Genomic DNA, 27,957 nt, shown 5'->3' with positions numbered 1-27,957 from the left:
AATAAAATGTAACCACATCAAAACGAGCTCAGTCAATTTCAACGATCATTCATATCTCGCCCTTTAAATAAAGCGCCATCTAGTGTTCAGTAGCTTAAGCTACTGAACACTAGATGGCGCTTTATTTGATTAATCAAGTACAGCGGTTTTGTAGTGTTCAGCGTCATAAAGATTATCTCAAATATCTCTTGTCAATGTCAACATTTTAGATAATAGCAACACTACGCTAAATGTCAGCGTGCAAGGCTGTGCGTCGCTTTTTTGCTACTCATCGCCGGATTTTGCCAATTTCTCCGGCATTAAATAATAACCAGAGCAATTTGGTTATCAACCGGAGACTCACACCTACACCTGTTGCTTTTCATCGCTTACCTGTAAGTTATATTCTCGTTTACATTGTCTAACCTGAATCTAATTTGTGACAGCTCTTTGTGGATTTGAATTGTGTACGTACGATCAACGATTGAATAGTTGCTGTGGGTTTCGTAGATAAGGATAATCGTAAGGACAAATTTGTTAGCGGCCTGTGAAGGTCTAACATTGGCTAGAATAACAATGAATTAAGTGAAACTTGTAAGAGAAATTAAATAATTAGCTACCCTCATAGGTTATCTAACTGAATGATATCAAGAATTTTCCGTAGGACTCAGTGTTTATTATTTACTCTACACTTTTCTGAGCCGTTTGTATATGTGTATCGTATAAGATATTATAACCATTATTATTGAGATCGTATGTTTCAAAGAAATTTCTGAGTTCAGTTCAACTATATAAAAATTTACCCTTTATTATATGTTTTATGTACTGTATAAACCGTACTTAGTACTTATTCCCGCCGTGTACTTATAATGAGTGCTTTGCTTTATCTATAAACTGAATTCAAGTACTGATATGAGTTATACTCTTGACCACTGAACAAATATTTCTCATTAGAAGTGCTGTCATTGTTTTTAAGTAAGTGGTCAAACTAAAAAGAATTGTGAAATGATGATGGGAGCCACTTTGTTTTTCTTCAACATGAAGTTAAGTTACTTGACTATTATTTTATTACATTTACTTATGAAACAGCACCAAAAATATACTGTATAATTATATAAATAAAATAGATTGTGGTGTATGTTTACATACTTGCATGAATAAATTATGAAAGGTCGCTAAAATGGTACTCACTTGGACTGATGTCAAGTTACCTTTTGGGTATTTGATGCTGGTCTCTCATGGACCCCATCCAAGAGACTGCGTCAGAATCAAAACACAATGTACACTGGACTACTATTAGGAGTATTAGTTATATTGCTAAAATATTTAACTCCAAATAGGAATATTATTTTAAATAATACCTATCTCTATTTTGTGAGGTATTGCATAAAAAAAATATTAAATATAATAGATTAGAAGTACAAGTAGTAGAGGTCCATACAGAAACTTCACTGTCTATAGTGTCCATATACCTGATAAGTAAGTGCACAAGTGCATAGTAAATAAGTTAGTTATTCTAGGCTACTGATAAGACATACTGTAACCATATTGTCATTAGATTACAATAGCCCATCCATACACAGCACTAATAATTTATCACCAATATGTTACTGATGTTTCATAAATGGTTACACAAATCAATGCATTCTTATTGTTAGTGACAAATAAGCAGATTTGAGAAGAATTATGAGTGAGTGGCTATAGCGGAAAGAGTTTAAGCCAAAAAATAAATAATGCTTAACTATGCTATAAAGCAGATCTTTGCCAAAGTGTATTGTTTCTATACCTTGGGTTTCGCCAGTTACCTGGAAAATGGCTGGCACTTAGTTATGGAAGAGGTAAGATTTCAACTGTTTTTTTACTAAAATCTATATCTTCATTCATAACTTCATTTTTTGCTCAAGCTTGGGGAAATATTTTGTAATCACAAGAATTCAAAGATCCCCGGCAATTCTTTATCAATTTTGAGCTGTTTTTAGCATATTTTAAGATTGTGAATCTAAATAACTTTGCACTAATTTCAAAATCTTTTTTTTTTGTTGGTCAATAACAAGGAATATAATTCTTACTAATGCATTATAATCATTTTAGACAATATATATATATATATATATATATATGCGTCCTTTGCCTTCCAAACCGAAGAGAATCGAATATAACTTGATAAATAAAATACTATTCTTACCTACTACAGCTACACTACGCATTCATCAATATAAATAATGTTCCCATCATACAATTCATAATTATATAATTTATATACAACGTTAATGCAGATACGAAGTTGACAATGTTATCTGTCTATAAATAAATGGTGATTACACAGTGTAAATTAGAGTAGCTACAGAGATATCTCACATTCAGCTGATAGGTTTAAAATGTTTAAATGCATCTTGCAGTTTTACTGAAGCATGCAGTATGGTGCCCAATTGTGTTTTGCATATTATCACGTAATTATTTGAAGTAGGTACCTATCAAAATATTTACGTATTCTTTCTGAAATCAAGTGTCTCTAACTCAGCGCGTATTTTGATATTGTAAGTATTGACTAATAAAAAGTAAATTAGGAATTCGTAATACATATTAGTCAAAGTGGGAACATTTTTTTTACTTCTATAAGTAGTGATAATGATACGTATTATAGCAGTCTACTTACACTAGGGTATTGTAAAGGATATATGTGACGTTCCACGGGAAAAGGTACCTTATGGCACTTGGCGCTTACGTCGCATAGCACCGCAATTGTATTGGAGCGGCGTTAATAATAGCGTAGGCGCCAACCGCCTTAAGGTACCTTTACCCGTGGGACGTCACATATATGAGCACAACATTTCCAAAGCACTTGTAAAAATAAATACCTAACGTTAAATCATCAAGTTAAGCCGCGTACCGGAATAGCAGTTGATAAATGTGAGAAGAATACGATTATTTACATTGTTTAATGTTTATGTCGTAAACTATGTTGTTGTGTTTACGGTTAGTGAGTAGAACCCTCAAGGTTCATTTCTTAACTGTATATATATTATTTGTTATTTACCTTTTATTTTATAAATTAATCAAAATGTCAGATACACCAAAATTACATTAATTATATAAAACATCACATAAAGACACTACATTTCTACAAATTACATAACACATTATTATTAATCATTGTTATTTTAGTATGTTAATGAGCGAAATCATATCAAACATGATTTTGGGCGTTTTAAAAATCTTTTAAAAACATAGTTGGATTTGTCCAAGAAATTGGTAAAAAGTTTAACATACTTAAATTTTTTTGAAAATATGTCAAAATACAAATAAGTATATTCAACATCATCAAACTCAGCTACGTACAGTCAGCAGCAGAAGTTGCTAAGCGGGCGTGGTGTCCAAAATTACCTCGACACACTCTTATTCTCTTAACAATAAAGTCGCGTCAAGAACATTTTGAACACCACGCCCGCTTAGCAACTTCTACTGCTGACTGTACGTAAAGTACCTACGTCGGTTACTAGAGTTAAACCATGAAAAGTCTTTAACGATTTTGATAGCACACGCACTTGCCAGTGTTATTTTAAAGTTTTTAAACGTCATACTTCTATGAAGTTAGTCGTTGCAGAGTTATTTTGGTCTAACTCTATCCCTTACGCCGCGTGGTCCGATCGGCTTGTCCAGCCAACGGGAAAAAAAAATATTCGTAGTCCGATTGATCGGACAAGCCGATCGGACCACGCGGCGTAAGGGAACTCTATCTATTTGATGCTGAGTGTACAAAAACCTACAACTTCGCATTAACGCTACCTACTGGCCACAAACGTAGTGGCATCCTCTTTGCTGGCAGCTGTCATAAAAATCAAAAATGAAACATCATTCCACCATGAAGCTGTCAGCATCAGAAATCCCATCGTCAAGCATTAGCAAGGACTACGGGCACGGATCGGTGCGTTGTCTATGCAACCAATTCGTATTCTCTACAAATATAAGTGCCCGTACACGCGGGGTCAGTCGCCGGTGGCTGTCCGCACGATGCTAGCGTACTATGTGGTGTTTGCGTTGTTGCAGTGCGCGACCGCTCGGGTGTCCACGCTGCCGAGGAACATGACGTTCGAGTACCCGGTGGCGCGGCGGGATGAGAGCGTGGTCGACGATTATCATGGGACCAAGGTAAGAGACAAACAGTTAGTAACTTAAAACAGCTTAATTAAAAGCTTAATCTTTCGTATGCCTTCTCCCGTCCCAGACAATTTGGGCTAATTTACAATTTCAGGGTTATTCATTTCAGTAGCAAACTTTTGACAAGTACATACGAAGATTACGAAGGGTTAAGTCCTGCACCATCCAATCAATTTAACGCACAGTTTGGTTCAATTATGAGATACGAAATTTCTATTTATTTTACTCGATGTTTTAACATTCCGTTCTTATACTAATTTCTTTGTAAAGGGCATTGTTTTTGATAACTTAATAAAAATATTCGTTGTCTCACTAACTTTTTGCATGAAGCTCACAATACCTAAATCATCTGATGCCTTGCTTGTACAGCTTTTGATGCATCTAAGGGTGGTTTTCCACCTGTCCAATTTCATTGTCCAATGTGCATTGCGTCTCACTCTCTCAATAAGCAAAATGTAGACCAAGTCTCATTAAGCAAGATATTGGACATATGGAATACCATCCTTAAAGATGATTCCTCCTGCCTTCGACCCAAAAGTTATCATTCCCCAAATAGTAAACAAAATTTCAGTTTCTAATGTATCATTAGTCTTTACTTTTAAAGGTCTAACCTTATTTTATACCTTAGATACTAGATTATGTCGCAACTTTCCCTTCAAACCTGATCTCTGCGCTGGGAAAGGATAAATCTCTAAAGCAGTTCGTCGAATCTGAAACGAACACACGTACATTATTAAAATATAACAGGCCTCATTACACCAATTAATTTCTTAATTATTAAAGTTCATTCACATTACAACTTAATCGCTGAGGTCATTGATCTCGAAAGCCGAAGTCTTCCCGATTATTTACCTATATGATGACAATTATTGAAGTAGGCATACATATTATGATTGAGTTTATCGCGCTTGGCATGAATGGCATGATGCGCTTTCTGACACCGCGAGAGAGACGAGCGCTAAATTATGGTACGTCTTAAGCGATAACTGATAAATGATGCCGTAATACGCCTGCAGTAGTTACTAACTACTGTAGCACCTAGTAGTATGGAATAGTCGTTAAAATATCTTTCATGATCCTTCTTGTAAAAAAAAACATGAATATGGGTAGTTTAGTAACTTAATAATAATAAATGTCAAGATATTCTTTATGTTTAGGATATTAGGATAAACATTGTAACAAATAGCGACATTTATAGATTTCTTACAATTAATAATATGCTCGTAACATGACACGAGTGATTTTTTCTTAACATAAATACTTGACGACCTAGCGTAAAAGCAAGTTACGTGTCTTATCCTCGTTTTATAAAAAGCACGAGTTTATACTGTTATTTGTGTCAGAATAGTTATAGGTAATGTAGCTGGTCTGTCCCTACGTGTACATTATAATATAAAGTTATCGATGCTGGGCACGTACCATGGCCTGCGCAGAAGCCGACAGACATGTCATACACACAAGTTACCTTCCTCGACACTATCTGATTTCCTTCTTGTTCGAACCCACGACTATCGGTTTGACATTGGAAGCCGCACGTCTTACCACTGGGCCACTAACGCTTCCTGTGCTGGTCTTCTTATTTCTAGTTACTTGAAGAGTTTAAAAAAATACTGCACCTATTTTACCTACGTGCTAGCGCGTGCAACATTTTATACCATCACTAGCCGATATGCATCCATTATAGAACAAAAATTTTGTAGAGTGTTTTTTAGATCATGAATAAGAGGACAAATGAGTGCTCAGCCACCAGTACTAAATTACTACACTACAGGCACGGTTTGTGTGGTGACCGCGAGTTAAATGTGTACTTGTAACTTAAGCATATTTTTTGCACAAAGATGTTTTTGAATTTGATGGGTTATATAGCATAATTTCTAAAATCCCATTTCCTAAGTACGAAATTTCTAAAACAGAACATCGAAAATCAAAATGTCTAATGTACGAAATTCCTAAAGACGCATCTCCTAATACACTTTTTATCGAACGATCTCATTTTCGAAAATCAATATTCCTTTGTACACAATACTTAAGAACAATACTTTGAATGTCAATATGTCTAGTGCTCAAAATAGCTACGTTCAAAAAGCCTAATGACAATATATTGAAAATCAATATTTCCGAGAACATTTCCTACTTACCCTAAGTTGACGGAGCCCCGCTACGCGGGGCCCTATTTCTGGGCGATTCGATGGAACCGGCGGTTTGCCCTTCGGGCATCTGAAGCTACCTAACCTACCTACCTATTGATTTAGTTTAGTGTGACGTCCGTGAAAACAGTACACTTTGGGGGAAAAAGCGTAGGAAGTTAGGTAGGTTAGGTTCGTTAGGAGCTCCAGATGCCTGAAGGGCAAACCACCCAGAAATAGGAGCCCTGCGAAGCGGGGCTCCGTCTAGTTAAGTTGTAAAGGAAGTTTTTTGAAAATAAAGTTGCGTACGTTTGACTTTTTAAGCTAAGGTCAGCTAAACGTAGGACAAATGTCGTTAGAAATTTCGCAGTTTATACATTTTAAACTTAGGTCAACTGAACGTAAGAAAAAAGATCGTTAGTATTTTCGTGCACTAGCACTTGCTTGCGTGCTTGTACTTTAGACATTTAAATAGTAGGTTGATTAACCGTAGGACATGTATCTTTAGGAATTTCGTACATTAGACATTTTGATTTTCGATGTTCTGTCTTTAGGAATTTCGTACTTAGGAAATTTGATTTTAGAAATTATGCTACATAACCCATCAAATTGATCGGGAAGAAATTTACATCGCTTTAACTCGCTGAAGCAAAAAAAGTAATGTTATATAAATGCACATTCACGATTATCTACGCATAATGTGTGTTTATTATCGAACTTTACATAACTTGAGCACAGTCTTATAAAACATCCTGTAATTTATTACCTCGGTTACTTTGGTATGAACTAACTATCAATCACGTTGACTTGACACTGATTAAAAAAAAAATAGCCGTTTAGTTCATCGACCGCTGTAACGATTTATTTAATAGAAGGGCCATTAAGATACTTAATCGTACATATATATTATATACTCGTATATACATTGCCAAAGATCACGATTAGCAACTGATCAATAAACCGGTCCGTATCTTTACACTCGGTTAACATAACTATTCTTTTATTTCAACTAAATTTAAAGCACCTACCGACAGTTTTGCATTCATAAAAACATTTATTTGTGTCTAGCTCACCGTAGGACTATATTGATTTGTGTATGATTGTCCTATAATTATTTATTGAATACTGTTGCTTGTAATATTCGATGGGACCAGCTGCGTTATTTCCTAACTACAGTTTACTTAGCCAGGATTATTCGAACTATAAACATCTCAACATGATTTGACATTACTCGCAGTGCATTTTGCTCGCACTTATTCGTGCGCGCGAAATGCACTGCTCGTAATCGAAACAAGTTGACATTTTTAAAATTTCGAATGCGCTGCCAACACTATCACCCTAGAACAACTACTCACAGCTGATCAATATTCCCATCGTTAATTCAAGTCACGTCCGCGACATGGCGATTGGAACCGCTTAAATAGGCAGACAATTTGTACGAATCGATATGTATGTATTATGCTAACGTACTGTTATGTTTAACACTTTGATGGTATTTTGCGGACGGTTTTTACAAACGTGATTCGATTTTGTAAACCGCTTACAATCTAATGTTTTAACAGTTATTCTTAGAATTTATACTATGCAATGAGCCTAACGAAAATACATACTCTCCAGTTAGTTAAATTTGTAAAATATTATGCTATGTTCTATGCGGAATCAAGACTTCTTTATATTGTATTATTCGATTTGTGTATTGCTTAAATGTAGTTAATCCCATGTGTAAACAAAAACGTTATTTTTCTGTCATGCCCTATTAATAATAATATCAAAAAATGCATTCCTCTTTTTTGTCCGAATCAAACTCGCGTCGCTTAGTTTGCTCCCATTGTGTTCGTTATGCATCGTGAACTTAAATAAGTAAACTTTTTTGTCGTAAAAATGTCACGGACGGCATTTATTTTAAACAGTTTGGGCTATAATTTGTTTTAGATTGCTATCTATTGAACTTAAGGTCAATCTGAGGGAAGATCGTCTACGAGCTCTTTCGTCGCTCTTAACTCTCATGTTTGTACGCATACTCCACTTACAAAAGGTCGGTAAGGCAGAAGGATTGAAGCTCATCCTTTCTAATTGTGTCAGAGCGAATTATTACGTATACAAATACGAGAGCTCTGGCCCTATGACGGTCTTCTCAGTAATATATTTTAAGTATATCTTCTTTACATTGATCTTAATATACATATAATTAATATAACATTATTTGCAACAAGGAGCATTGACAAGGAAAGGACGCGTTACAGATGTATGGTAGCATCGTCCTAGATCTCAAGCGAGGTCTATAGGGGCGACCTTATGCATATTTTATATTAAGTCATCACGATCTTGTGGTGTGTTTACTTGACAAGAGTCCGTCTTCTGAAGTTGAGTGCCATAACTTATGCGGAACTGTACTAATTACAAACTAAAATGAATCAATTAGTCGGTGTTCCAGCTATACATAGGCTTTTACCGCCGCTGGCTTACTGCTTTAAATTTTAAAACCATACCTAATCCATATCTAATTGGGTCACGAGGATGTCGAGGATCGATATAAACTCAGTCTTTGAGTGTGCACTCGATTAGCTGTTTCAAAGAATCGTTTGTTAGATACTACACAAGTAATACAATTATAAGGTCTTATATCCATACTAAAATTATAAATGCGAAAGTGTGTATGTCTGTCTTTCTGTCTGTCTGTTACCTCTTCACGCTTAAACCGCTAAACATTTTAAGTTTAAATTTGGCATAGAGATAGTTTGAGTCCCGAAGAAGGACATAGGATAGGATAGTTTTTATGTCGGAAGTCATCCCTTAAGAGGGTGGAAAGGGGGGTGGAAATGAGAAAATTAATGAATTGCCTGTTAATTGGTGTAAGCAACTAAGCATATTATGTTCAAAATTATTGCCCTTAGATTTTATCCAGGCGCTATACTTATTACTCTAACTGCTGGAACGAATTCTACGCCGACGAAGTCGCGGGCAAAAGCTAGTATAAAATATCTGGCGACCCGCCCCGGCTTCGCACGGGTTAACACATTATACATAAACCTTCCTCTTGAATCACTCTATCTATTTAAAAAAAACCGCATCAAAATCCGTTGCGTAGTTTTAAAGACCTAAGCATACATAGGGACAGACAGACAGCGGGAAGCGACGTTGTTTTATACTATGTAGTGATAAATAGAGCTCTGTGTTTTGCCTATTGACGTACAAATATTCAAACTTAAAACTAATGGTGATTCATTAAAGTGTTGTTTGAACGTAAGCTCGTTGTAATACCCTTATCACCCTTGATGAGTACAAAACATAGACACAAGAAGAAGACACATAGAGAAACATAGACACCGAAGTGTCTAAAAACACTTTGGTGGGCGATAAATGCTCAAAAATCACTTTAATTGATTGACTATGCCGTTCGGTACGTTATTAACGTTTATTCTATAACATTTACAGATCCACGACCCTTACCGTTGGCTAGAAGACCCAGACTCAGAAGAAACCAAAGAATTCATAGAGGCAGAGAACAAAATCACTCGGCCGTACCTCGACGCGTGCCCCGTGAAGGCCGACATCAATGCGCGGCTCACGGAGCTCTGGAACTACCCCAAATACTCGTGCCCCTTTAGAAGGGGGGACCGGTACTTCTTCTTTAAAAACACTGGGCTGCAGAATCAAAAGTGAGTGAATTGTTGCTTATTTTGTGTCTTAGTTATGCTAGTTGCCCGTAGATGGCGTTAGTGGTCTCGGGATTGCCTGTTGTTGAACTTCTGTTACTTCACCATAATTGTCTTAGCCAGTATCTACTAGTTAACTACAGGTTAATTTAGGTGTGGCATCATATCACTCCTGGTCTATTAAGTGATGTTATTTAATTTATTTATGTTCGTAATGACGAAGAATTTTATGAATACGTATCTATTTTCACCATCGGAAAATATGTCAAGCCCGGTGTAACGCCAAATGTATATCATCAATCACATTTGGTCAGGGAGGCTGTAGTCTGTACGTAGTCTATGACAGAAGACCAAGTCGGCCTTCACTACATAGTATAAAACAAAGTCGCTTCCCGCTGTCTGTCTATCCCTATGTATGCTTAGATCTTTAAAACTACGCAACGTATTTTGATGCGCTTTTTTTTAATAGAGTGATTCAAGAGGAAGGTTTATGTATAATTTGTTAACCCGTGCGAAGCCGGGTATTTATATAACTGTAAATTTCCATCGTTCCAGTGTCCTGTACATCCAAGACAGCCTGGACGGCGAGCCGCGCGTGTTCCTCGACCCCAACACCTTGTCTGAAGACGGCACGGTCGCGCTCTCGGGCTCACGGTTCACGGAAGATGGCGCCACGTTCGCGTACGGCCTTTCCGCCAGCGGCTCAGACTGGATCACTATACACCTGAAGGATGTTGCCACAGGTAATCGGGCGCTTATAAGGAAATCGGATTTTTTATTTGCCCCACAAAAGATCACTAATGAATATTATAGTTGAGTTGGAATCCCATAGTGAAAAAAGTATGCGATTTCACTTTGGTATACGAAGTCTTAATTCAATCATTGCAGTCGATGAGTAGAATAAAGCGGTTTAAAACTACATAATAATGTAACTTTAACTTTAACTTGTTCAGTTGTTTACACTAGTTTTAATAAATTTATTTTTTCTCCTTGCACCATTTTTACATGTCTCTGTTTGGCCCGATGGTTAACTGGTAGAGAATGCCATCAGGCATTAAGTCCGCCATTTGTACATTATTTTTATGTTTTGATGGGGTAAATATAAATTTTGACCCAACTAAAATTCTTAAAGATTTGTATCGAACATATTTCTGATCAACAATTAAAGGCAGTTCTACTATTCCACGATAGAAATGGCACTTCCACACAAAAGTTTTGACATGAGTGCAGAGTTTATGTTGTTTTGTATGTCACATTTCATTAGGTTTTACTTTTACTTTATCAGAAATATTTGCTATCTTCTTTATGCGAGATATTTCAGCCACCAAAATATTGTTACTTAATTAATCGGTTTTTTTTTTTAATTCTAATTACAGGTGAAGACTACCCGGAGGTCCTAGAGAAGGTGAAGTTTGCATCCATGTCGTGGACCAAGGACAACAAGGGATTGTTCTACTCTGTAAGTACCAGTGGTACTGTACAGTCAGCAGCAGAAATTGCTAAGCGAGCGAGGTGTTCAAAATGATCTTGACGCGACTTTATTGTTAAGAGAATAAGAGGGTGTCAAGGTAATTTTGAACACCTCGCCCGCTTAGCAACTTCTGCTGCTGACTGTACCACGCTCCGTCGGATCGGCTTTGATGAAGATCATGATTACAGCATTAAGCCTTTATTAGTAGTGTGAGCCGGCTGCGTTATTATGAACTACTTTATACGAGCAAAACAGAATTAGTACAACTTTTATGGTTAGTTGTTGGCTTCCATGGGAATTTTTATGTGTATATTTTAAGTCACTTGATCGTCACCAAATTGACCTGCCAGCCTAGCCAAGGAAAGGCTTTGTCTCTGTCTATCACTCTTCCATACCTGTTAACTCTAAACTAGCAACAATAATAAAAGTTTACACGATTATTTGAAGTATGTACATAGAAAGTCTATTCCAAAAGTCCACAAATAGGCTTAAGAGCCAACAGGAGTGGTCATTTCTCCATACAAACGTACTCGACTGTTTCCTCCGTGGGTTTTGAAGCTAGAGCAATGATTTTTTCAACACAGATTAATATTGTCAATATCTGTGTCGGACCGTTTTGCTTTTTTTGAAATTTTTGTTTTTAAGGCGCCCTTCAAAAATAGCCAAAATTAATGGCCTAATTGACTATGCCGCAATGAGAGGCGTGGTATTCAAAACTGATATCAATTAGCCAAAAAAGCAAAACGGTCCGACACAGATAATTTCATAATCATTTAGATTTCCAAATTAGGTTACGATTGGTTAAGTTTTGGAGGAGGAAACAGTCGAGTACGAAACCTCGATTTTTGAGATTTTTACGCAGGATTTTACGCCTTGTCCTTATTGTACTAGTTTTAGGAGCCGCTTCCGTTAGCGAGATGGGTATATTTACCTAAAATATTTAAATCTCAGCTCCTGTTTCGTCTTAAGCATACCTGTCCTTAACAAAAATCATAAATATGCACACAGTATCAATGTAGTTTTCCTTATCGGAGTCATAACCATTTTTAACAAGGATAATGACGCTGTAAATTTATCACATCTATAACTATTTATTTTGATAGTTCTGTTAAGTGCACTCAAATAGACGTGTATAGCCTTGTAACAGTTGTGACCACATATTATATTCATTGTCTTGCCTAAATTGACATATGACGATATTAACGAACGCTGATGCAACCATCCATCATTTTATTATTGAATGTTTCTCAAATACTACGCGTCAAAATGGTTCAAAAACCAATAGTGCTGAGAACTAGGTCTTTATATCTACTTCATTTCGTTCTATGCCCACACAACGTAAATTCTGATATTCATGAAAATTTATAAATTCGTAAGTTGACAATGAAAAAAAATATGATTGATTCAGATATTTAAGAGCCTTCGATATGTCTATGGCGACTGTACTTTAAATTCTCAATATCAACGTGCAGCGCAGGTAACCAGGGGACCTAGAGTACCTAGACATTTGGTGTTAAAACAAGTAATGTATAATTAACCTTTAATTCCGACGTTTCAGCTGAGTTGCACCAGCTGTGGTCACGGAAAGACTGACGTCCCAACAAATGTCAACGGAGATATTAATAAAACACCACTAAACTACCCGAAATTAGTTAATAAAAATGTTCGGGGTAGACAAAGAAATTGCAGCTATCCGTCAAAGTTTAATGTGTTTAATGTCGGAATTAAAGGTAAAAACAATGAAATTATATCGCGGTAGACCCGTTTGTGTAATTAAATATGTGTACAAAACGCGAGAGTTTAAAGTGTTATAATGTATAATTAAGTTGAAAACTCAAAATGATCCTTCGTTAACAGAGGTACCCGGAGCAGACTGGCAAGACGGATGGCTCTGAGACGGAGGTGAACCGCGACCAGAAGCTGTGCTACCACCGGCTCAACACGCCGCAGACTGAAGATGTCATCGTGGTCGAGTTCCCCGAGGAGCCCCTATGGAGGATGTAAGGCTTTACTCTAGCAAAACGTGTCCCTACCACAGAATAAATAATAGTACTAAGTACAGAAGACTCACTCTCTAACAAAACGTATTTTTTTTTCCTTATTTTCTCGTAATGCATGTTAATTATAAGATGTAATTATTTTTGAAAAGATGTGTCCCGCCGAGTTTGTTGCCGGTCCCATAATGGGATACCCTCCTCCAATTGAGGGGGTATTTAAATCTTCTCGGGGCAGAGGTGTAGGGTTGGAGCCGGTCTACCTAGCTTTATTTGACGTTCATAAGCGCATTGTAATTATGCCTACTTGAATAAACTATCTTTTATCTTTTTTATCTTATCTTTAAACGCGCCTGTTTACGATCAGCACAGATATGGCCGCTAGGTGGCGACAGCGCCACGCGCGGCTTATGGCTTTCCCGAAAATGTACTTTTAGCTACCTGTAGCAAAGCGACGAAATCGCGGAGTGAGACACGCCTGTCCCTACTCTCTAGATACGCGTACCAACAGCGGGCACCACGCCTGTATCTTACTAAAACGTGCAGGATGTGACTTATGTCACTTCTCTGATGTATTACCTTTACGCTATGAATGCTGATATGTGGTTTTCTTTAATTCATCGGTGGCAAATAAGCATAGGCGGGCCCGCGCGTTTGCGGTTAACGCTGCCTTGTAACTCGAGGGGTTGTATGCACGTTGCGACCCTTTAAAAACCTGTACACTCCTTTTTTGAAAAACCTGGTACTGTAGTCCCTCGGGAAAACCTCAGTAGGGAGCTCATTCTACAGTCGGACTGCACAAGGATTATTCCTTTTAACGCCACGCTTATCGTGCGCGGCGCATCATCCTCAACCTTGTCGGAACGCACGAAAGTTGATATTGGCTTGTAGCAAATGTGACGTCTTTGGCGGTCAAAGGATTAAGAAGCGACAATTTACGGTTCTCAAAGTTCAATGCATGTGTTTGTTCAAAGTGTCAAACTTGTTTAATATTTTATATAATATCAATAGTCAAACGTGTGCATGTTTCTTATCTATTGACAGTGACTGCCATACGCAGCAGATGGGCGAAGACAAGCGCCAGTATGTAACTTATCTTTCACCCATTCTAGATCTTAGAAATATTGGGCTATGTCAATTTTCCTTTTTTTTAGTTCCCATATTCATTTATATTTTTTTGTTGATTAGAGTGGATATCCTTTTTTTAGCCTAGTATCTGACGTAGGGGTTATTTTTATGTCCTTTTGTTGGTTTAAGTAAACTCGCAATTGTAAGTAGATATTGGTAATAGTTCGGCACTTTGAACAAACGATTTAGTCACATTATTCATTTCATACTTTATTTAGGTTTATCATCGTAGTATATCCATAAAACTACGAAAAGTAACATAGTGTATTAATATTACCACTACTTATTATAAGCCACGTCGCCTGGCCTGGTCGCCGACGTCATAAAAGCTCGGTTCGCCGCCCGTCTAACACAAAACATCTACAGCTGGAGCAAAAATATCCTGAAAAACTCTCTTAACATAAGTGGCATAAGCGCCACTCGAGCCAAATTCTGATTGGCTGTACAGCAAGCTGTAAAATGGCATTGACACTTTATGAATGAATTCAGTCAGCAAAACTGTTAGCTTAGCATCCCTGCATATTTGTATGCTAAGCTAATAGTTTTGCTGACTGTACATTTTGACAATATATTTTTTTAAATTGAGTTTTCCATTTTCAGCGGCGCAGAAGTGACGGACTGCGGACGCTACCTGATCGTGTCGCCGGTCCGCGACTGCCGCGACAACCTGTTGTTCTTCTCCGACCTCAGCAAGCAACCCGAGATCGCGGGCAAGCTGTCGCTCACGCAGATCGTGCACAAGTTCGAGGCGGACTACGAGGTATGCCACACTGGCGGCGTATGCCGACCGTACGCGACTGTCGCGACAACCTGCTGTTCTTCTCCGACCTCAGCAAGCAGCCCGAGATCGCCGGCAAGCTGTCGCTCACGCAGATCGTGCACAAGTTCGAGGCGGACTACGAGGTATGCCACACTGGCGGCGTGTGCCGACCGTACGCGACTGTCGCGACAACCTGCTGTTCTTCTCCGACCTCAGCAAGCAGCCCGAGATCGCGGGCAAGCTGTCGCTCACGCAGATCGTGCACAAGTTCGAGGCGGACTACGAGGTATGCCACACTGGCGGCGTGTGCCGACCGTACGCGACTGTCGCGACAACCTGCTGTTCTTCTCCGACCTCAGCAAGCAGCCCGAGATCGCGGGCAAGCTGTCGCTCACGCAGATCGTGCACAAGTTCGAGGCGGACTACGAGGTATGCCACACTGGCGGCGTGTGCCGACCGTACGCGACTGTCGCGACAACCTGCTGTTCTTCTCCGACCTCAGCAAGCAGCCCGAGATCGCGGGCAAGCTGTCGCTCACGCAGATCGTGCACAAGTTCGAGGCGGACTACGAGGTATGCCACACTGGCGGCGTGTGCCGACCGTACGCGACTGTCGCGACAACCTGCTGTTCTTCTCCGACCTCAGCAAGCAGCCCGAGATCGCGGGCAAGCTGTCGCTCACGCAGATCGTGCACAAGTTCGAGGCGGACTACGAGGTATGCCACACTGGCGGCGTGTGCCGACCGTACGCGACTGTCGCGACAACCTGCTGTTCTTCTCCGACCTCAGCAAGCAGCCCGAGATCGCGGGTAAGCTGTCGCTCACGCAGATCGTGCACAAGTTCGAGGCGGACTACGAGGTATGCCACACTGGCGGCGTGTGCCGACCGTTCGCGACTGTCGCGACAGTGACAACCTATACCCAACGACCAAAACCATAAAAATGACAGGATTTTGATGATTTTCAGTTATTATTTTATGAAATACGCGCGACACACAAAGGCGCGTCCCGACGCGTCGAACAAACGTTACAAATACAGTTACCTAGTGATATATGAAGGTGCCCCATCCTCGCTGTCCGTCCATCAGTTTTCTGTAAGCGGGCAAATTTTAAGGACCATGATAGATAGACAGCTCGACACTCTAGCTAGACAGTTGATTTTTTTACAGATTGTCTATTTCTATTGTCGCTATGACAAATGCTATAAATACTTGCGCGGGTACACAAGAAACGACTTATTTATTGTTTGTCTAAAGTTCCTTTTTGTTTGTTAATTTCAGTACATCACGAACGAAGGGTCCGTGTGCATATTCCGCACCAACAAGAACGCGCCCAACTACCGCCTCATTCAGATTGACCTGCACAACCCCGCCGAGGAGAACTGGGAGACGCTCATACCGGTAACCTGCTCTATAGACACTCACTCGATATTGAACTCTATTACCTAGGCAACAAGGACGGCAACTAGAACGCGCCCAACTACCGCCGGTAACCTAGTTTATTAAGCTTTTGAAAAGTCATTTGGACTAGAGTTCCATCTCTTTTCGTTCAATTTCACAACAACAGAAATTCAGTATATTTCCCACACCGATGATTTCGAATTCAACTGCCTTAGGTTAATACGGCCAAGTCCTTCAGTTTCTAATTTACCTAACGTAACTTTTATACTCAAGTTTTTTGTCAATTAGCATCACCAACGCAATATTTACAAGTAAATGAAGAATAAAGTTAATAAAGAGTGTTTTTAAAATCACAGTCCATTCAAGGTGCTTTAAGGAACTACTACGGTTAAGGACGAGTAATCTAAACCGCAATATGTTATTCCAGGAACATCCAAGCGATGTATTGGACTGGGCCTCGGCGGTGGACAACGACAAACTTGTTATACACTATGTCAGAGATGTAAAGGTGAGTTAGTAGATATACCACTTATTTACCGCCTTAGAATAACGACACGTAAACGAATCTCACCGTTATTTTTATAATCCTTAATAAAAACAAGCTGTAGTTGGTCCAACCAAATTGTCAGTAAATAAGAACTTATATCGACCGGGATATACAATACAAAAGGTAATCACCGGTCATATCCCGGTCGATATAAGTCTAGTGAAACTAACCGTGAATCATTCAAACTGTTATAGTAAATTAGAACAAAAAACTATAAGTACTCATCCTATTCTTTTGGGTGCTAGTACTATAGTTCGTGTTTTTAGCATTAGAAAGAAGGTAAGCGATCTTGATATGTCTTTTAATAGAACAACGTTTTTTAAAAATCAGTAACTATTACTTATGAAAGCAGAAGAATATAAATGATCGTATTAGATGCATAATTGTTACATATTTGCCGTGACTTATTTTTAAAACGTGTTTTTCAATTAAAAGACACATCAAGATTGTTTACCTTATTTCTAATGCTAAAAAAACGAACTATAGTGTAAGACAAAGATAGTATGATTCATTTCATTTCATTTATTCATGCTAAACAACATACACAAATATAAGTACACGTCATATTATGAAACCCGGATGGGGCATAGCCAGTGTTGGCCGAAAGTTAATGCAAATTGAAAATGCTGGCCATTAACCATTATAAATTGAATCGTAAACTATAATCGTCCGATACGGTGTAAGGTTCAATTTATAATGGTTAATGGCCAACATTTTCAATTCGCATTAACTTTCGGCCAACACTGGGCATAGCAGATAACTTATTTTCTAGAACTTAAATGCTAAATTATCCTAATTACAATAAATAATAAATAACTATATAACAATATATACTAAACTTATGCACACTAAACATCTTTCTGTCTATGTTTGAAATGAGACAGTCCTTTGACAAACTATATAATTCTCTTGACTTGACCAGGATAACATAAATCAAACTCATATTTCCAGAGCGTCCTCCAACTGCACAGCATGGCCTCTGGCGAGTTGCTGCAGACCTTCCCGCTGCCCGTCGGCTCCGTGGTCGGCTTCTCCGGCAAGAAGGAACAGCACGAGATCTTCTACCACTTCATGTCGTTTCTCACTCCCGGTGTCATTTATCACGTGGACTTTAAGAGGCAACCGTATGAGCCCACGGTATGTTAACATAGTCGGCTTCTCCGGCAAAGATCAGCACGAGATTTTCTACCACTTCATGTCGTTCCTCACTCCCGGCGTCATTTATCACGTGGACTTTAAGAGGCAACCGTATGAGCCCACGGTATGTTAACGTGCCCGTCCGTAGGCTACATAGTCGGCGTCTCCGGCAAAGAACAGCACGAGATTTTCTACCACTTCATGTCGTTTCTCACTCCCGGCGTCATTTATCACGTGGACTTTAAGAGGCAACCGTATGAGCCCACGGTATGTTAACATAGTCGGCGTCTCCGGCAAAGATCAGCACGAGATTTTCTACCACTTCATGTCGTTCCTCACTCCCGGTGTCATTTATCACGTGGACTTTAAGAGGCAACCGTATGAGCCCACGGTATGTTAATAGTCGGCTTCTCCGGCAAAGATCAGCACGAGATTTTCTACCACTTCATGTCGTTCCTCACTCCCGGTGTCATTTATCACGTGGACTTTCAGAAGCAGCCGTATGTGCCCACGGTATGTTAACGTGCCCGTCCGTAGGCTACATAGTCGGCTTCTCCGGCAAGAAGGAGCAGCACGAGATCTTCTACCACTTCATGTCGTTTCTCACTCCCGGCGTCATTTATCACGTGGACTTTAAGAGGCAACCGTATGAGCCCACGGTATGTTAACATAGTCGGCTTCTCCGGCAAAGATCAGCACGAGATTTTCTACCACTTCATGTCGTTTCTCACTCCCGGCGTCATTTATCACGTGGACTTTAAGAGGCAACCGTATGAGCCCACGGTATGTTAATAGTCGGCTTCTCCGGCAAAGATCAGCACGAGATTTTCTACCACTTCATGTCGTTCCTCACTCCCGGTGTCATTTATCACGTGGACTTTCAGAAGCAGCCGTATGTGCCCACGGTATGTTAACGTGCCCGTCCGTAGGCTACATAGTCGGCTTCTCCGGCAAGAAGGAGCGACACGAGATCTTCTACCATTTCATGTCGTTCCTCACTCCCGGCGTCATCTACCACGTGGACTTTCAGAAGCAGCCGTATGTGCCCACGGTATGTTAACGTGCCCGTCCGTAGGCTACACAGTCAGCGTCTCCGGCAAAGAGCAACACGAGATCTACCACTTCATGTCGTTCCTCACTCCCGGAGTCATTTACCACGTGGACTTTAAGAGGCAACCGTATGAGCCCACGGTATGTTAACGTGCCCGTCCGTAGGCTACATAGTCGGCGTCTCCGGCAAAGAGCAACACAAGATCTACCACTTCATGTCGTTCCTCACTCCCGGCGTCATTTATCACGTGGACTTTAAGAGGCAACCGTATGAGCCCACGGTATGTTAACGTGCCCGTCCGTAGGCTACATAGTCGGCGTCTCCGGCAAAGAGCAGCACGAGATCTACCACTTCATGTCGTTCCTCACTCCCGGTGTCATTTATCACGTGGACTTTAAGAGGCAACCGTATGAGCCCACGGTATGTTAACGTGCCCGTCCGTAGGCTACATAGTCGGCGTCTCCGGCAAAGAACAGCACGAGATCTTCTACCACTTCATGTCGTTCCTCACTCCCGGAGTTATCACGTGGACTTTAAGAGGCAACCGTATGAGCCCACGGTATGTTAACGTGCCCGTCCGTAGGCTACATAGTCGGCTTCTCCGGCAAGAAGGAGCAACACGAGATCTTCTACCACTTCATGTCGTTCCTCACTCCCGGCGTCATCTACCACGTGGACTTTAAGAGGCAACCGTATGAGCCCACGGTATGTTGGTTACTACCTAACATGTGATCGGCTGGCACGTAAAATTCATTCCGCTTGACGCTTTTCAAAAGTCAGTCCGGTACGAAATTTGTCCTGCTCGGTGCCTTACTGTAGAACCTTTAACACGTTCACTGTCCCAACTGTTAACTGTAAACCTTACGGCCTTTTAATAAAGGCTTGCCGTGACCCATATGCGGGGCACGGGACAGTGAACTTGTTAATGCAAATTTTTAGGGTTCTGTATAATAACGGAACCTGTTGATATGTGCCAAATAACAACCATAAAAATTACTTAGATGTCGAAATTATGAGACATTATTTATACTAAAGTTTTTTTTTCCGAATTGGGGTTGGCCGGTCTAAGTATTTAGCAGATGGCGCCATCATATAAAGCCCTTGATGAGCCATATCTCATAGAAAAAGGGGCAAGCTATGATGGCGCCATCTATGCAAACCTTTAACAGTTGCCAACCCCATTATGATATAACGTGTGATTTGATCGACAGGTGTTCAGAGAAGTAGCGGTAAAAGGTTTCGACGCGTCGCAGTACGAGGCCAAGCAGATATTCTACTCTAGCAAAGACGGCACTAAAGTTCCTATGTTCATAGTCTCTAAGAAGGTATGTATAGTGGTAGATTGCAAAAAAAATTACATAGTTAAGGGAAGGTACTGTCAAGTCTAATAAAATCGATACCGACGAAGTGCCAAAAATATGTATACTCGACCTTATTTTATTAAGTGGTGCTTTCAAAAACCAAAATGCGTTAAGGATTTGATGTATTTTTTTTCGCTAAAGATTTATGGCGTTATTCATAAAAGGCTGCTAACATAAACTGCCTATTAGCAATCGTGATGGGTCTTATAAAGATAAGATAAGATAAGAAACCATTTATTGCAACACAAAAAGCATAAAAACATAAAGGGATTGAAAAATTAATAATAATTGTGCGACAAAAGGAACGGGCTCAGTATACGCTGCGTCAGTCATTTCATTACAAATTGCCTGCGCAGCGCTGATTTTCAGTCCGACCCCTTCATTGAACCACATTGACATTTATGCGGGTTAAACAATTTCTAAACAAAAAACAACCACAAAGATAACATCTCTAGTTAAAGTAGGTAATAATAGTTTATAAGTCTTGTTATTGGATAAGTCTTATCTCAATTTTACAGTTTGCAATTAATCAGAAATACTTTTTTAACAGTTAGAAAAACAAAAATGCTTATGCCTTTCGGAAACCGCTCATTGTGCTTGTATTGTAGGGTCTGCCCCAAGACGGGTCCAACCCGGCGCTGGTGTACGGGTACGGCGGGTTCAACATCAACGTGCAGCCCAGCTTCAGCGTGACGCGGCTCGTGTTCATGCAGCACTTCAACGGCATCGTCGCCATCCCCAACATACGCGGCGGCGGGTACGTACGGGACAGGAGTTAAACCTTATTGCGACCAGATAAGGTCTATCAATCGTTAATTAAATATGGCTATTAGTATTGTTCGGGCTGATTTCACAAACCATTATCTAACCTGAACCCGACCACCAATACACATCTAGATTTTGTACGGATTGAAATTTTTAAGTGAAGAAAGTTTTCAAAAGAGTTTTCTAATTCGGATTTTCTTTTTGAAGTGAAAACTTCTTTAGCGGCGCTGTGCACTTTTTGAGGTGCACTCGCGAGAGATGACGTGACCGTAAGACGATCACGTGACCGTAAGACTGATCGAAAAACTGTTACATGTAATGTCATTGAGTTTTTCTTTATTGATTTAAATGCCATCTAGTGAGTTTCGCTCTAACTGGTATTAATATAACTCGAGTACTAACAGTGATGTGCTCAGGGGTTTCAAGTAATGCGACGAAATAACGCTAGATGGCATTAACCTCAATTATACATAGTGCATTTTGCACTAGTCATTGAGTTTTCACTTCTGCCGGCACTCCCTGAGTGCAACCCGTTGTTTTTAGGGTTCCGTAGCCAAATGGCAAAAAACGGAACCCTTATAGATTCGTCATGTCTGTCTGTCTGTCCGTCTGTCCGTCTGTCCGTCTGTCTGTCCGTCCGTATGTCACAGCCACTTTTCTCCGAAACTATAAGAACTATACTGTTGAAACTTGGTAAGTAGATGTATTCTGTGAACCGCATTAAGATTTTCACACAAAAATAGAAAAAAAACAATAAATTTTTAGGGTTCCCCATACTTTGAACTGAAACTCAAAAAATTTTTTTTCATCAAACCCATACGTGTGGGGTATCTATGGATAGGTCTTCAAAAATGATATTGAGGTTTCTAATATCATTTTTTTCTAAACTGAATAGTTTGCGCGAGAGACACTTCCAAAGTGGTAAAATGTGTGTCCCCCCCCCCCTGTAACTTCTAAAATAAGAGAATGATAAAACTAAAAAAAATATATGATGTACATTACCATGTAAACTTCCACCGAAAATTGGTTTGAACGAGATCTAGTAAGTAGTTTTTTTTTTATACGTCTTAAATCGCCTAAATACGGAACCCTTCATGGGCGAGTCCGACTCGCACTTGGCCGCTTTTTTTTTTCTATTTTATTGTGACTTAAAGGTCCTCTAGTATAATAAAACCTTCGTCATGAACTAACAGTTATTTAAAAACACTCAAGTTTCGACGTAATGGGTGGTCTAAAAAAAAAACTCGACTCCTAAGGGCCACCCCACATTTAGCGTCTTTCGAGCGTCGGCGTCTACAACTCTATGGCCGCTGCTCGACGCAACGTCGACGCAACTGCGCAGAGACGTCATTTTCCATAGCGCTGACCAGACGCCGACGCTTGAAAGACGCTAAATGTGGGGTGGCCCTAAGATTTTAGCCCTTACCATAAGCCGCCATTTGAATTATTCCAGTGAATACGGCGAGCGGTGGCACAACGCCGGGCGGCTGCTCAACAAGCAGAACGTGTTCGACGACTTCCAGGCCGCCGCGGAGTACCTCATCACCGCGCAGTACACCAGCCCCAAGCTCATCACCATCCAGGGGGGCTCCAACGGCGGGCTGCTGGTGGCCGCCTGCGCCAATCAGCGGCCTGAACTGTACGGCGCTGCTATCGTCCAAGTCGGGTAATGCTCTGGTTTCTTCTGGTAATACTACGACATCCATATTTAGCCGTATTATTTAGTATGGAGACGGCCGCAATATGACGGCACCGCTATCCTAGGAAAACCGATCTTAAGTCTATAGCAAACCGCGTAAACGACACCAACGGTCAGTCGTCAATTAAATTACCCGTGCGCGCCTCTCGTGGCCAACTCCCGGCGCGCTATACGGAGTAGAGCGGAAGCTATATCTATCTATCTCGCTCTAACGTTACACGAAGTGTTGCCGTCCCGCTCACGTGGACAGCATGGCGAGCGCGTTCTGTCTTGTCGATCGACACACTTGTATCGCGCTCTCGAAGACTTCTTAATTAATTAATGTAAAACTAATAGATTAAGTGATTATTGGGTTTAAATCCCCAAATTGTGTGTACGACTAACTTGTGAGTGTACGGATTATTGTATTTCTTGTGTTGGTGATCCAATAGACTGATTTTTAATAGGTTAAAAATCAGTGTAGGCACGGCAGTGTTATTTCGTTACCCCTGAGGAACCTCTCTCATAAGTCTTAATAAGTTTAGTTCAAAGAGAGCGAGCGATATCATTATGAAGCGGTAAACATTAATGGTTTTACACATTTTAAAGCGGGGGTGGATTCAAAATGGTTAGTTCCTTCCTTCCTTATGTTCAAAAACTATAGAAATCCGAGCACTAACTTAGAAAGCGGGGGATGTTCTATGCGCTGTACACCAAGTGCTATAGTGTGGTCCCACTAGAATTTGTCAGCGCTCATGCGTAGAGTGTAAATGTATCCACTCATATAATGTGTATATGTTTAGTGTACTGGACATGCTGCGGTTCCACCGCTTCACGATCGGGCACGCGTGGGTGTCGGACTACGGCAGCTCGGACGACGAGACGCACTTCCGCAACCTGCTCAAGTACTCGCCGCTGCACAACATACACGCGCCCACGGACGGTGAGTGCAGTCGGCTCTTTTTTTAACCAACTTTATTCAATTAGTTTGCGTAGCACAGTTATGCTTACGAATTGCCTGCAGATCTTGTTGGGCATTACAGGTTCACGAAAATGATTCAAAAAGATCGGAACATAAGCTGGTCTAACGCCAAAGACGGATTAAACGGTTATAGACCAAGGTCAGCAACATAGACCTAGGTGCATATGCATAAAGTTCAATTTCAGTTTTGACACTTCGGTGACGTGGCGTCTGAGTGACAGCCTTTGTGTTTGACACGGCGTCGAAAAGGTTAACACATTCATTCCCACCCAGCCAAACAAGACCTCCGCGCCAGGCCACAAACATTTCTTCATATAAAGGTGTAGTACCACGATCCCGACTATCGGGTCGTCCGGCCTGGGAACGGAATCATAAAATACCCGATAGTCGGGTTTTCGGCACTCAATCATGTGTTAAATAAGGAATGTAATATTAATGTGTTAATCTCTTTGGTATAAAACTGACGGTGCATATTATGCTTTGTTGCCTTTCATAACTAATACAATAGCGTCGCGTTGGCAAACAGTTTAGTACAATCTATCTTATTGCCTGTCTAGTTATCCACAATGTTTGTTTGCAGAGCGTACCGCGTACCCGGGCATCCTGGTGCTGACGGCGGACCACGACGACCGCGTGGTGCCGCTGCACTCGCTCAAGTACATCGCGGAGCTGCAGCGCACGGCCGCCACGCCGGCGCAGCGCGCGCCGCTGCTCGCCCGCGTCGACACCAAGGCCGGCCACGGCACCGGCAAGCCCACCGCTAAGATTGTGAGTACACAGTACCTATACTCCGAGTCGTATGACTAATTTTTAGGGTTCCGTACCCCAAGGGTAAAAATGTGACCCTATTACTAAGACTACGCTGTCCGTCCGTCTGTCACCAGGAACCGTGATAGCTAGACAGTTGAAATTTTCACAGATGATGTATTTCTGTTGCCGCTATAACAACAAATACTAAAAACAGAATAAAATAAAGATTTAAGTGGGGCTCCCATACAACAAACGTGATTTTTGACCAAAGTTAAGCAACGTCGGGCGGGGTCAGTACTTGGATGGGTGACCGTTTTTTTTGCTTTTTTTTTTTTTTGTTGGTGCGGAACCCTCCGTGCGCGAGTCCGACTCGCACTTGGCCGGTTTTTTTTTATGGTATCAATCGATCTGGTTTATTTTTAGGATCAAATGTCTATATGGGACCCATTGCATTAAAGTAACACAAAAGTCAGAAATTGTAGTCAAAGGCCGACAGTCGCACTTCACTCGCGAAACGCCCTATACAAAACGGCCAAGGGCCGTGACGTCATCGCCCATCTTGTAATATGGACAAAACAAGAAAATTGCGTTTTCTCAAAAATGGACGGCAAAGTCGACGTTGCCGGTTAAAAAATAGGTCGCGAAGTGCGTAGTTTATGGCCATTCAAAAAATTAAAAAGTTAAAAACATTGCAGTCTCGATTTCGGGACTGCAATGTCGCATACAAATTCCATTATTTAACGAGTTCCAAACTTTTAAAAACTTCAAATGGCCATATCAAATGAAGGCATAGGTCCCTTAAACAGCCAAACAGATGATCAGCACTTATTATTATAAAGCCTATAACAGACTATCGCACCGCACCGCGACCTTGGAGCGTCGCACCCATAAGTGAGAGCGAGAAACAGATATCTCTTTCTCGCTCTCACTTATGGGTGCGACGCTCCAAGGTCGCGGTGCGGTGCGATAGTCTGTTACAGGCTTAATGTTGGTACCGCGACTATTTAGGTGTCTCAAATAGGTTGGCGTATTTTCAGCAGAAAAATATACTTCTTTTTTTTTTTAAGGCAGCAAGCTAATTTTTTTAATGGTTGTATTTTTTTCTGTGAAAATTAATGGAAAATTAGAACGTTGCTTCTGTAAGTTCTGTAAAATATTTCTATTTCTTGCACCATTTTTGAGAAAAGCACTATATATGACTCGGCTGGAAGGCTACTTGCTGGCTTCGGATTCAATTAAACGGACTCCCAAGGTCGTCCGTTTAAAACGAATCCTCAGCCTGCAAGTAGCTACTTCCGAACCTCGACAATAATGTACTATTTTGTCGGTGAAATATTGCGTTTATGTATATAATACTGCTATACAATATTTTATTGCATGAAATGTAAGGATGGGACCCTTACTTTTATCGTTTTTGGAAGTTAAAAAAAACTTAAATTTTGAAACTTTCAGGTCCTGTATTTTTGTAATTTTTCAATATTTTATTTAAATATCCACATTATTGTGATAAATTGCTCGTTTGCTATCTATTTTACTAGATTTTGTTATAAAATTCAACATGTGTCATCATCCCTATTAGATTCCAAAAAAAGTAAGACAATGTTGCCACTTTTTACTAGCGCGGCTCGTATTTATGTAAAAATAAGTACATAAAAGTACTTTTTTAAATCGTAGGAGTAAAATTACCAATAAATAAATTATCTTAGCGTGTTTATTTATAAAAAGGAATTTACTATTTTACAATCAAATTATTGCAGTGGCAACATTCTCTTACTTTTTTTGGAATCTAATTACGACTCGGAGTTTACACACTCTCCTGGGGCCCGTTTCACAAAAGACTGTAACTTGTAATACAAGTGGAAGTCCTTTTCTAACAAAAGCTGTCAAACTTGTATTACAAGTTACAAGCTTTTGAGAAACAGGCCACATTCTGTACAATAACCTGTTCGACGCCAGACAAGCTTCTTCAACATCCGTGTTTTAAAATTCGCCACTCGTTGCGAATTTCCTATTTTTCACACTTGTATCGTAAATAACTATTACTTTATCACATTCTCCCCCTTCCTGCACTCAAAAAGAGGAATTGTTTTCCCTTTACATGTGTAGACTATAGCTAGCAAACCGTATTACAAAAATACGGTATTTAAAAAAAGGCTTACCTGACAATTAAATAAAATGTCAGCTTGTTTGAGCTTGTCAGCTTCACTTTTTAGGGTTCCATACATCAACAGGAGACTCTGAACCCTTACCATTCTTTTCTCTACCTGGGGGCCCGTTTCTCAAAAGCTTGTAACTTGTAATACAAGCGGATGTCACTTTTATTTCTATTCTCTACCTGGGGCCTGTTTCTCAAAAGCTTGTAACTTGTAATACAATCGGATGTATTACAAGTGATGAACACCTACATACCAGTCAAAATCATAATTTCGATGTTTATTTAATTTCAGATTGAAGAGCACACGGACATCCTCTGCTTCATGACGCAAACCCTCGGCCTGAAGTTCGTGAAGTGAGCGGCGCCGCGCCGCGCCATACTGCCCGATAGTATTATGTACATAGCGACTGCAGCCGGTGGATTACCTCGGGTCCCGGTTGCCGGGACTGGTGATATTGTTACGCATTGCTACTATTTTTTATGAATAAAACTTTGTTTTTATTTTTACATAATGAGAGTTTTGTTTTATTTCATTAACTTAGTCGGGGGCGCATTAGATGATGAGTCGTTGGGAGTCGGTCAATTCATCAGACCGAAAATTCAATACGTCGAAACATGAACTAATCACTTCTGTGAGTATGAAATGTTACTAGATTATCTATTGTTTTGAAGATAGGATGCCAGAATGCCATGTGTGGTTTCACCTTATTAGCTATCAAGGCAGCATAGAGGTTGATAATTTCAATTTCAAACAAAAGCTGCGTGCTGCAGCCACGTCACCGAAGTGTCAAAACTGAAATTGAACTTTATGCATATGCACGTAGGTCTATGATGATGCTGTCTGTGGTCAGTGACGGATT

The 27,957-nt window shown here is 40.2% G+C and overlaps 1 protein-coding gene across 1 annotated transcript; it reads left to right on the top strand.

The window, feature by feature from the left end:
* The first annotated feature begins 211 nt into the window (after positions 1–211).
* LOC134647307 (prolyl endopeptidase) lies at positions 212–27,612 on the top strand. Its single transcript, XM_063501599.1, has 16 exons — positions 212–374; positions 4,027–4,128; positions 9,699–9,922; positions 10,475–10,662; positions 11,296–11,378; positions 13,248–13,390; positions 15,113–15,272; positions 16,552–16,671; positions 17,099–17,179; positions 18,170–18,355; positions 20,618–20,731; positions 21,376–21,524; positions 22,986–23,198; positions 24,014–24,153; positions 24,773–24,960; positions 27,390–27,612. The coding sequence occupies exons 1-16, from the start codon at positions 231–233 to the stop codon at positions 27,453–27,455; spliced, it is 2,301 nt and encodes a 766-aa protein (XP_063357669.1). The 5' UTR covers positions 212–230; the 3' UTR covers positions 27,456–27,612.
* The last annotated feature ends 345 nt before the right edge of the window (positions 27,613–27,957 follow it).

This window comes from Cydia amplana, chromosome 4 (assembly GCF_948474715.1).
Source record: "Cydia amplana chromosome 4, ilCydAmpl1.1, whole genome shotgun sequence".
NCBI classification, from domain to species: Eukaryota; Metazoa; Arthropoda; class Insecta; order Lepidoptera; family Tortricidae; genus Cydia; species Cydia amplana.
This window is presented reverse-complemented; position numbering and strand designations above follow the sequence as displayed.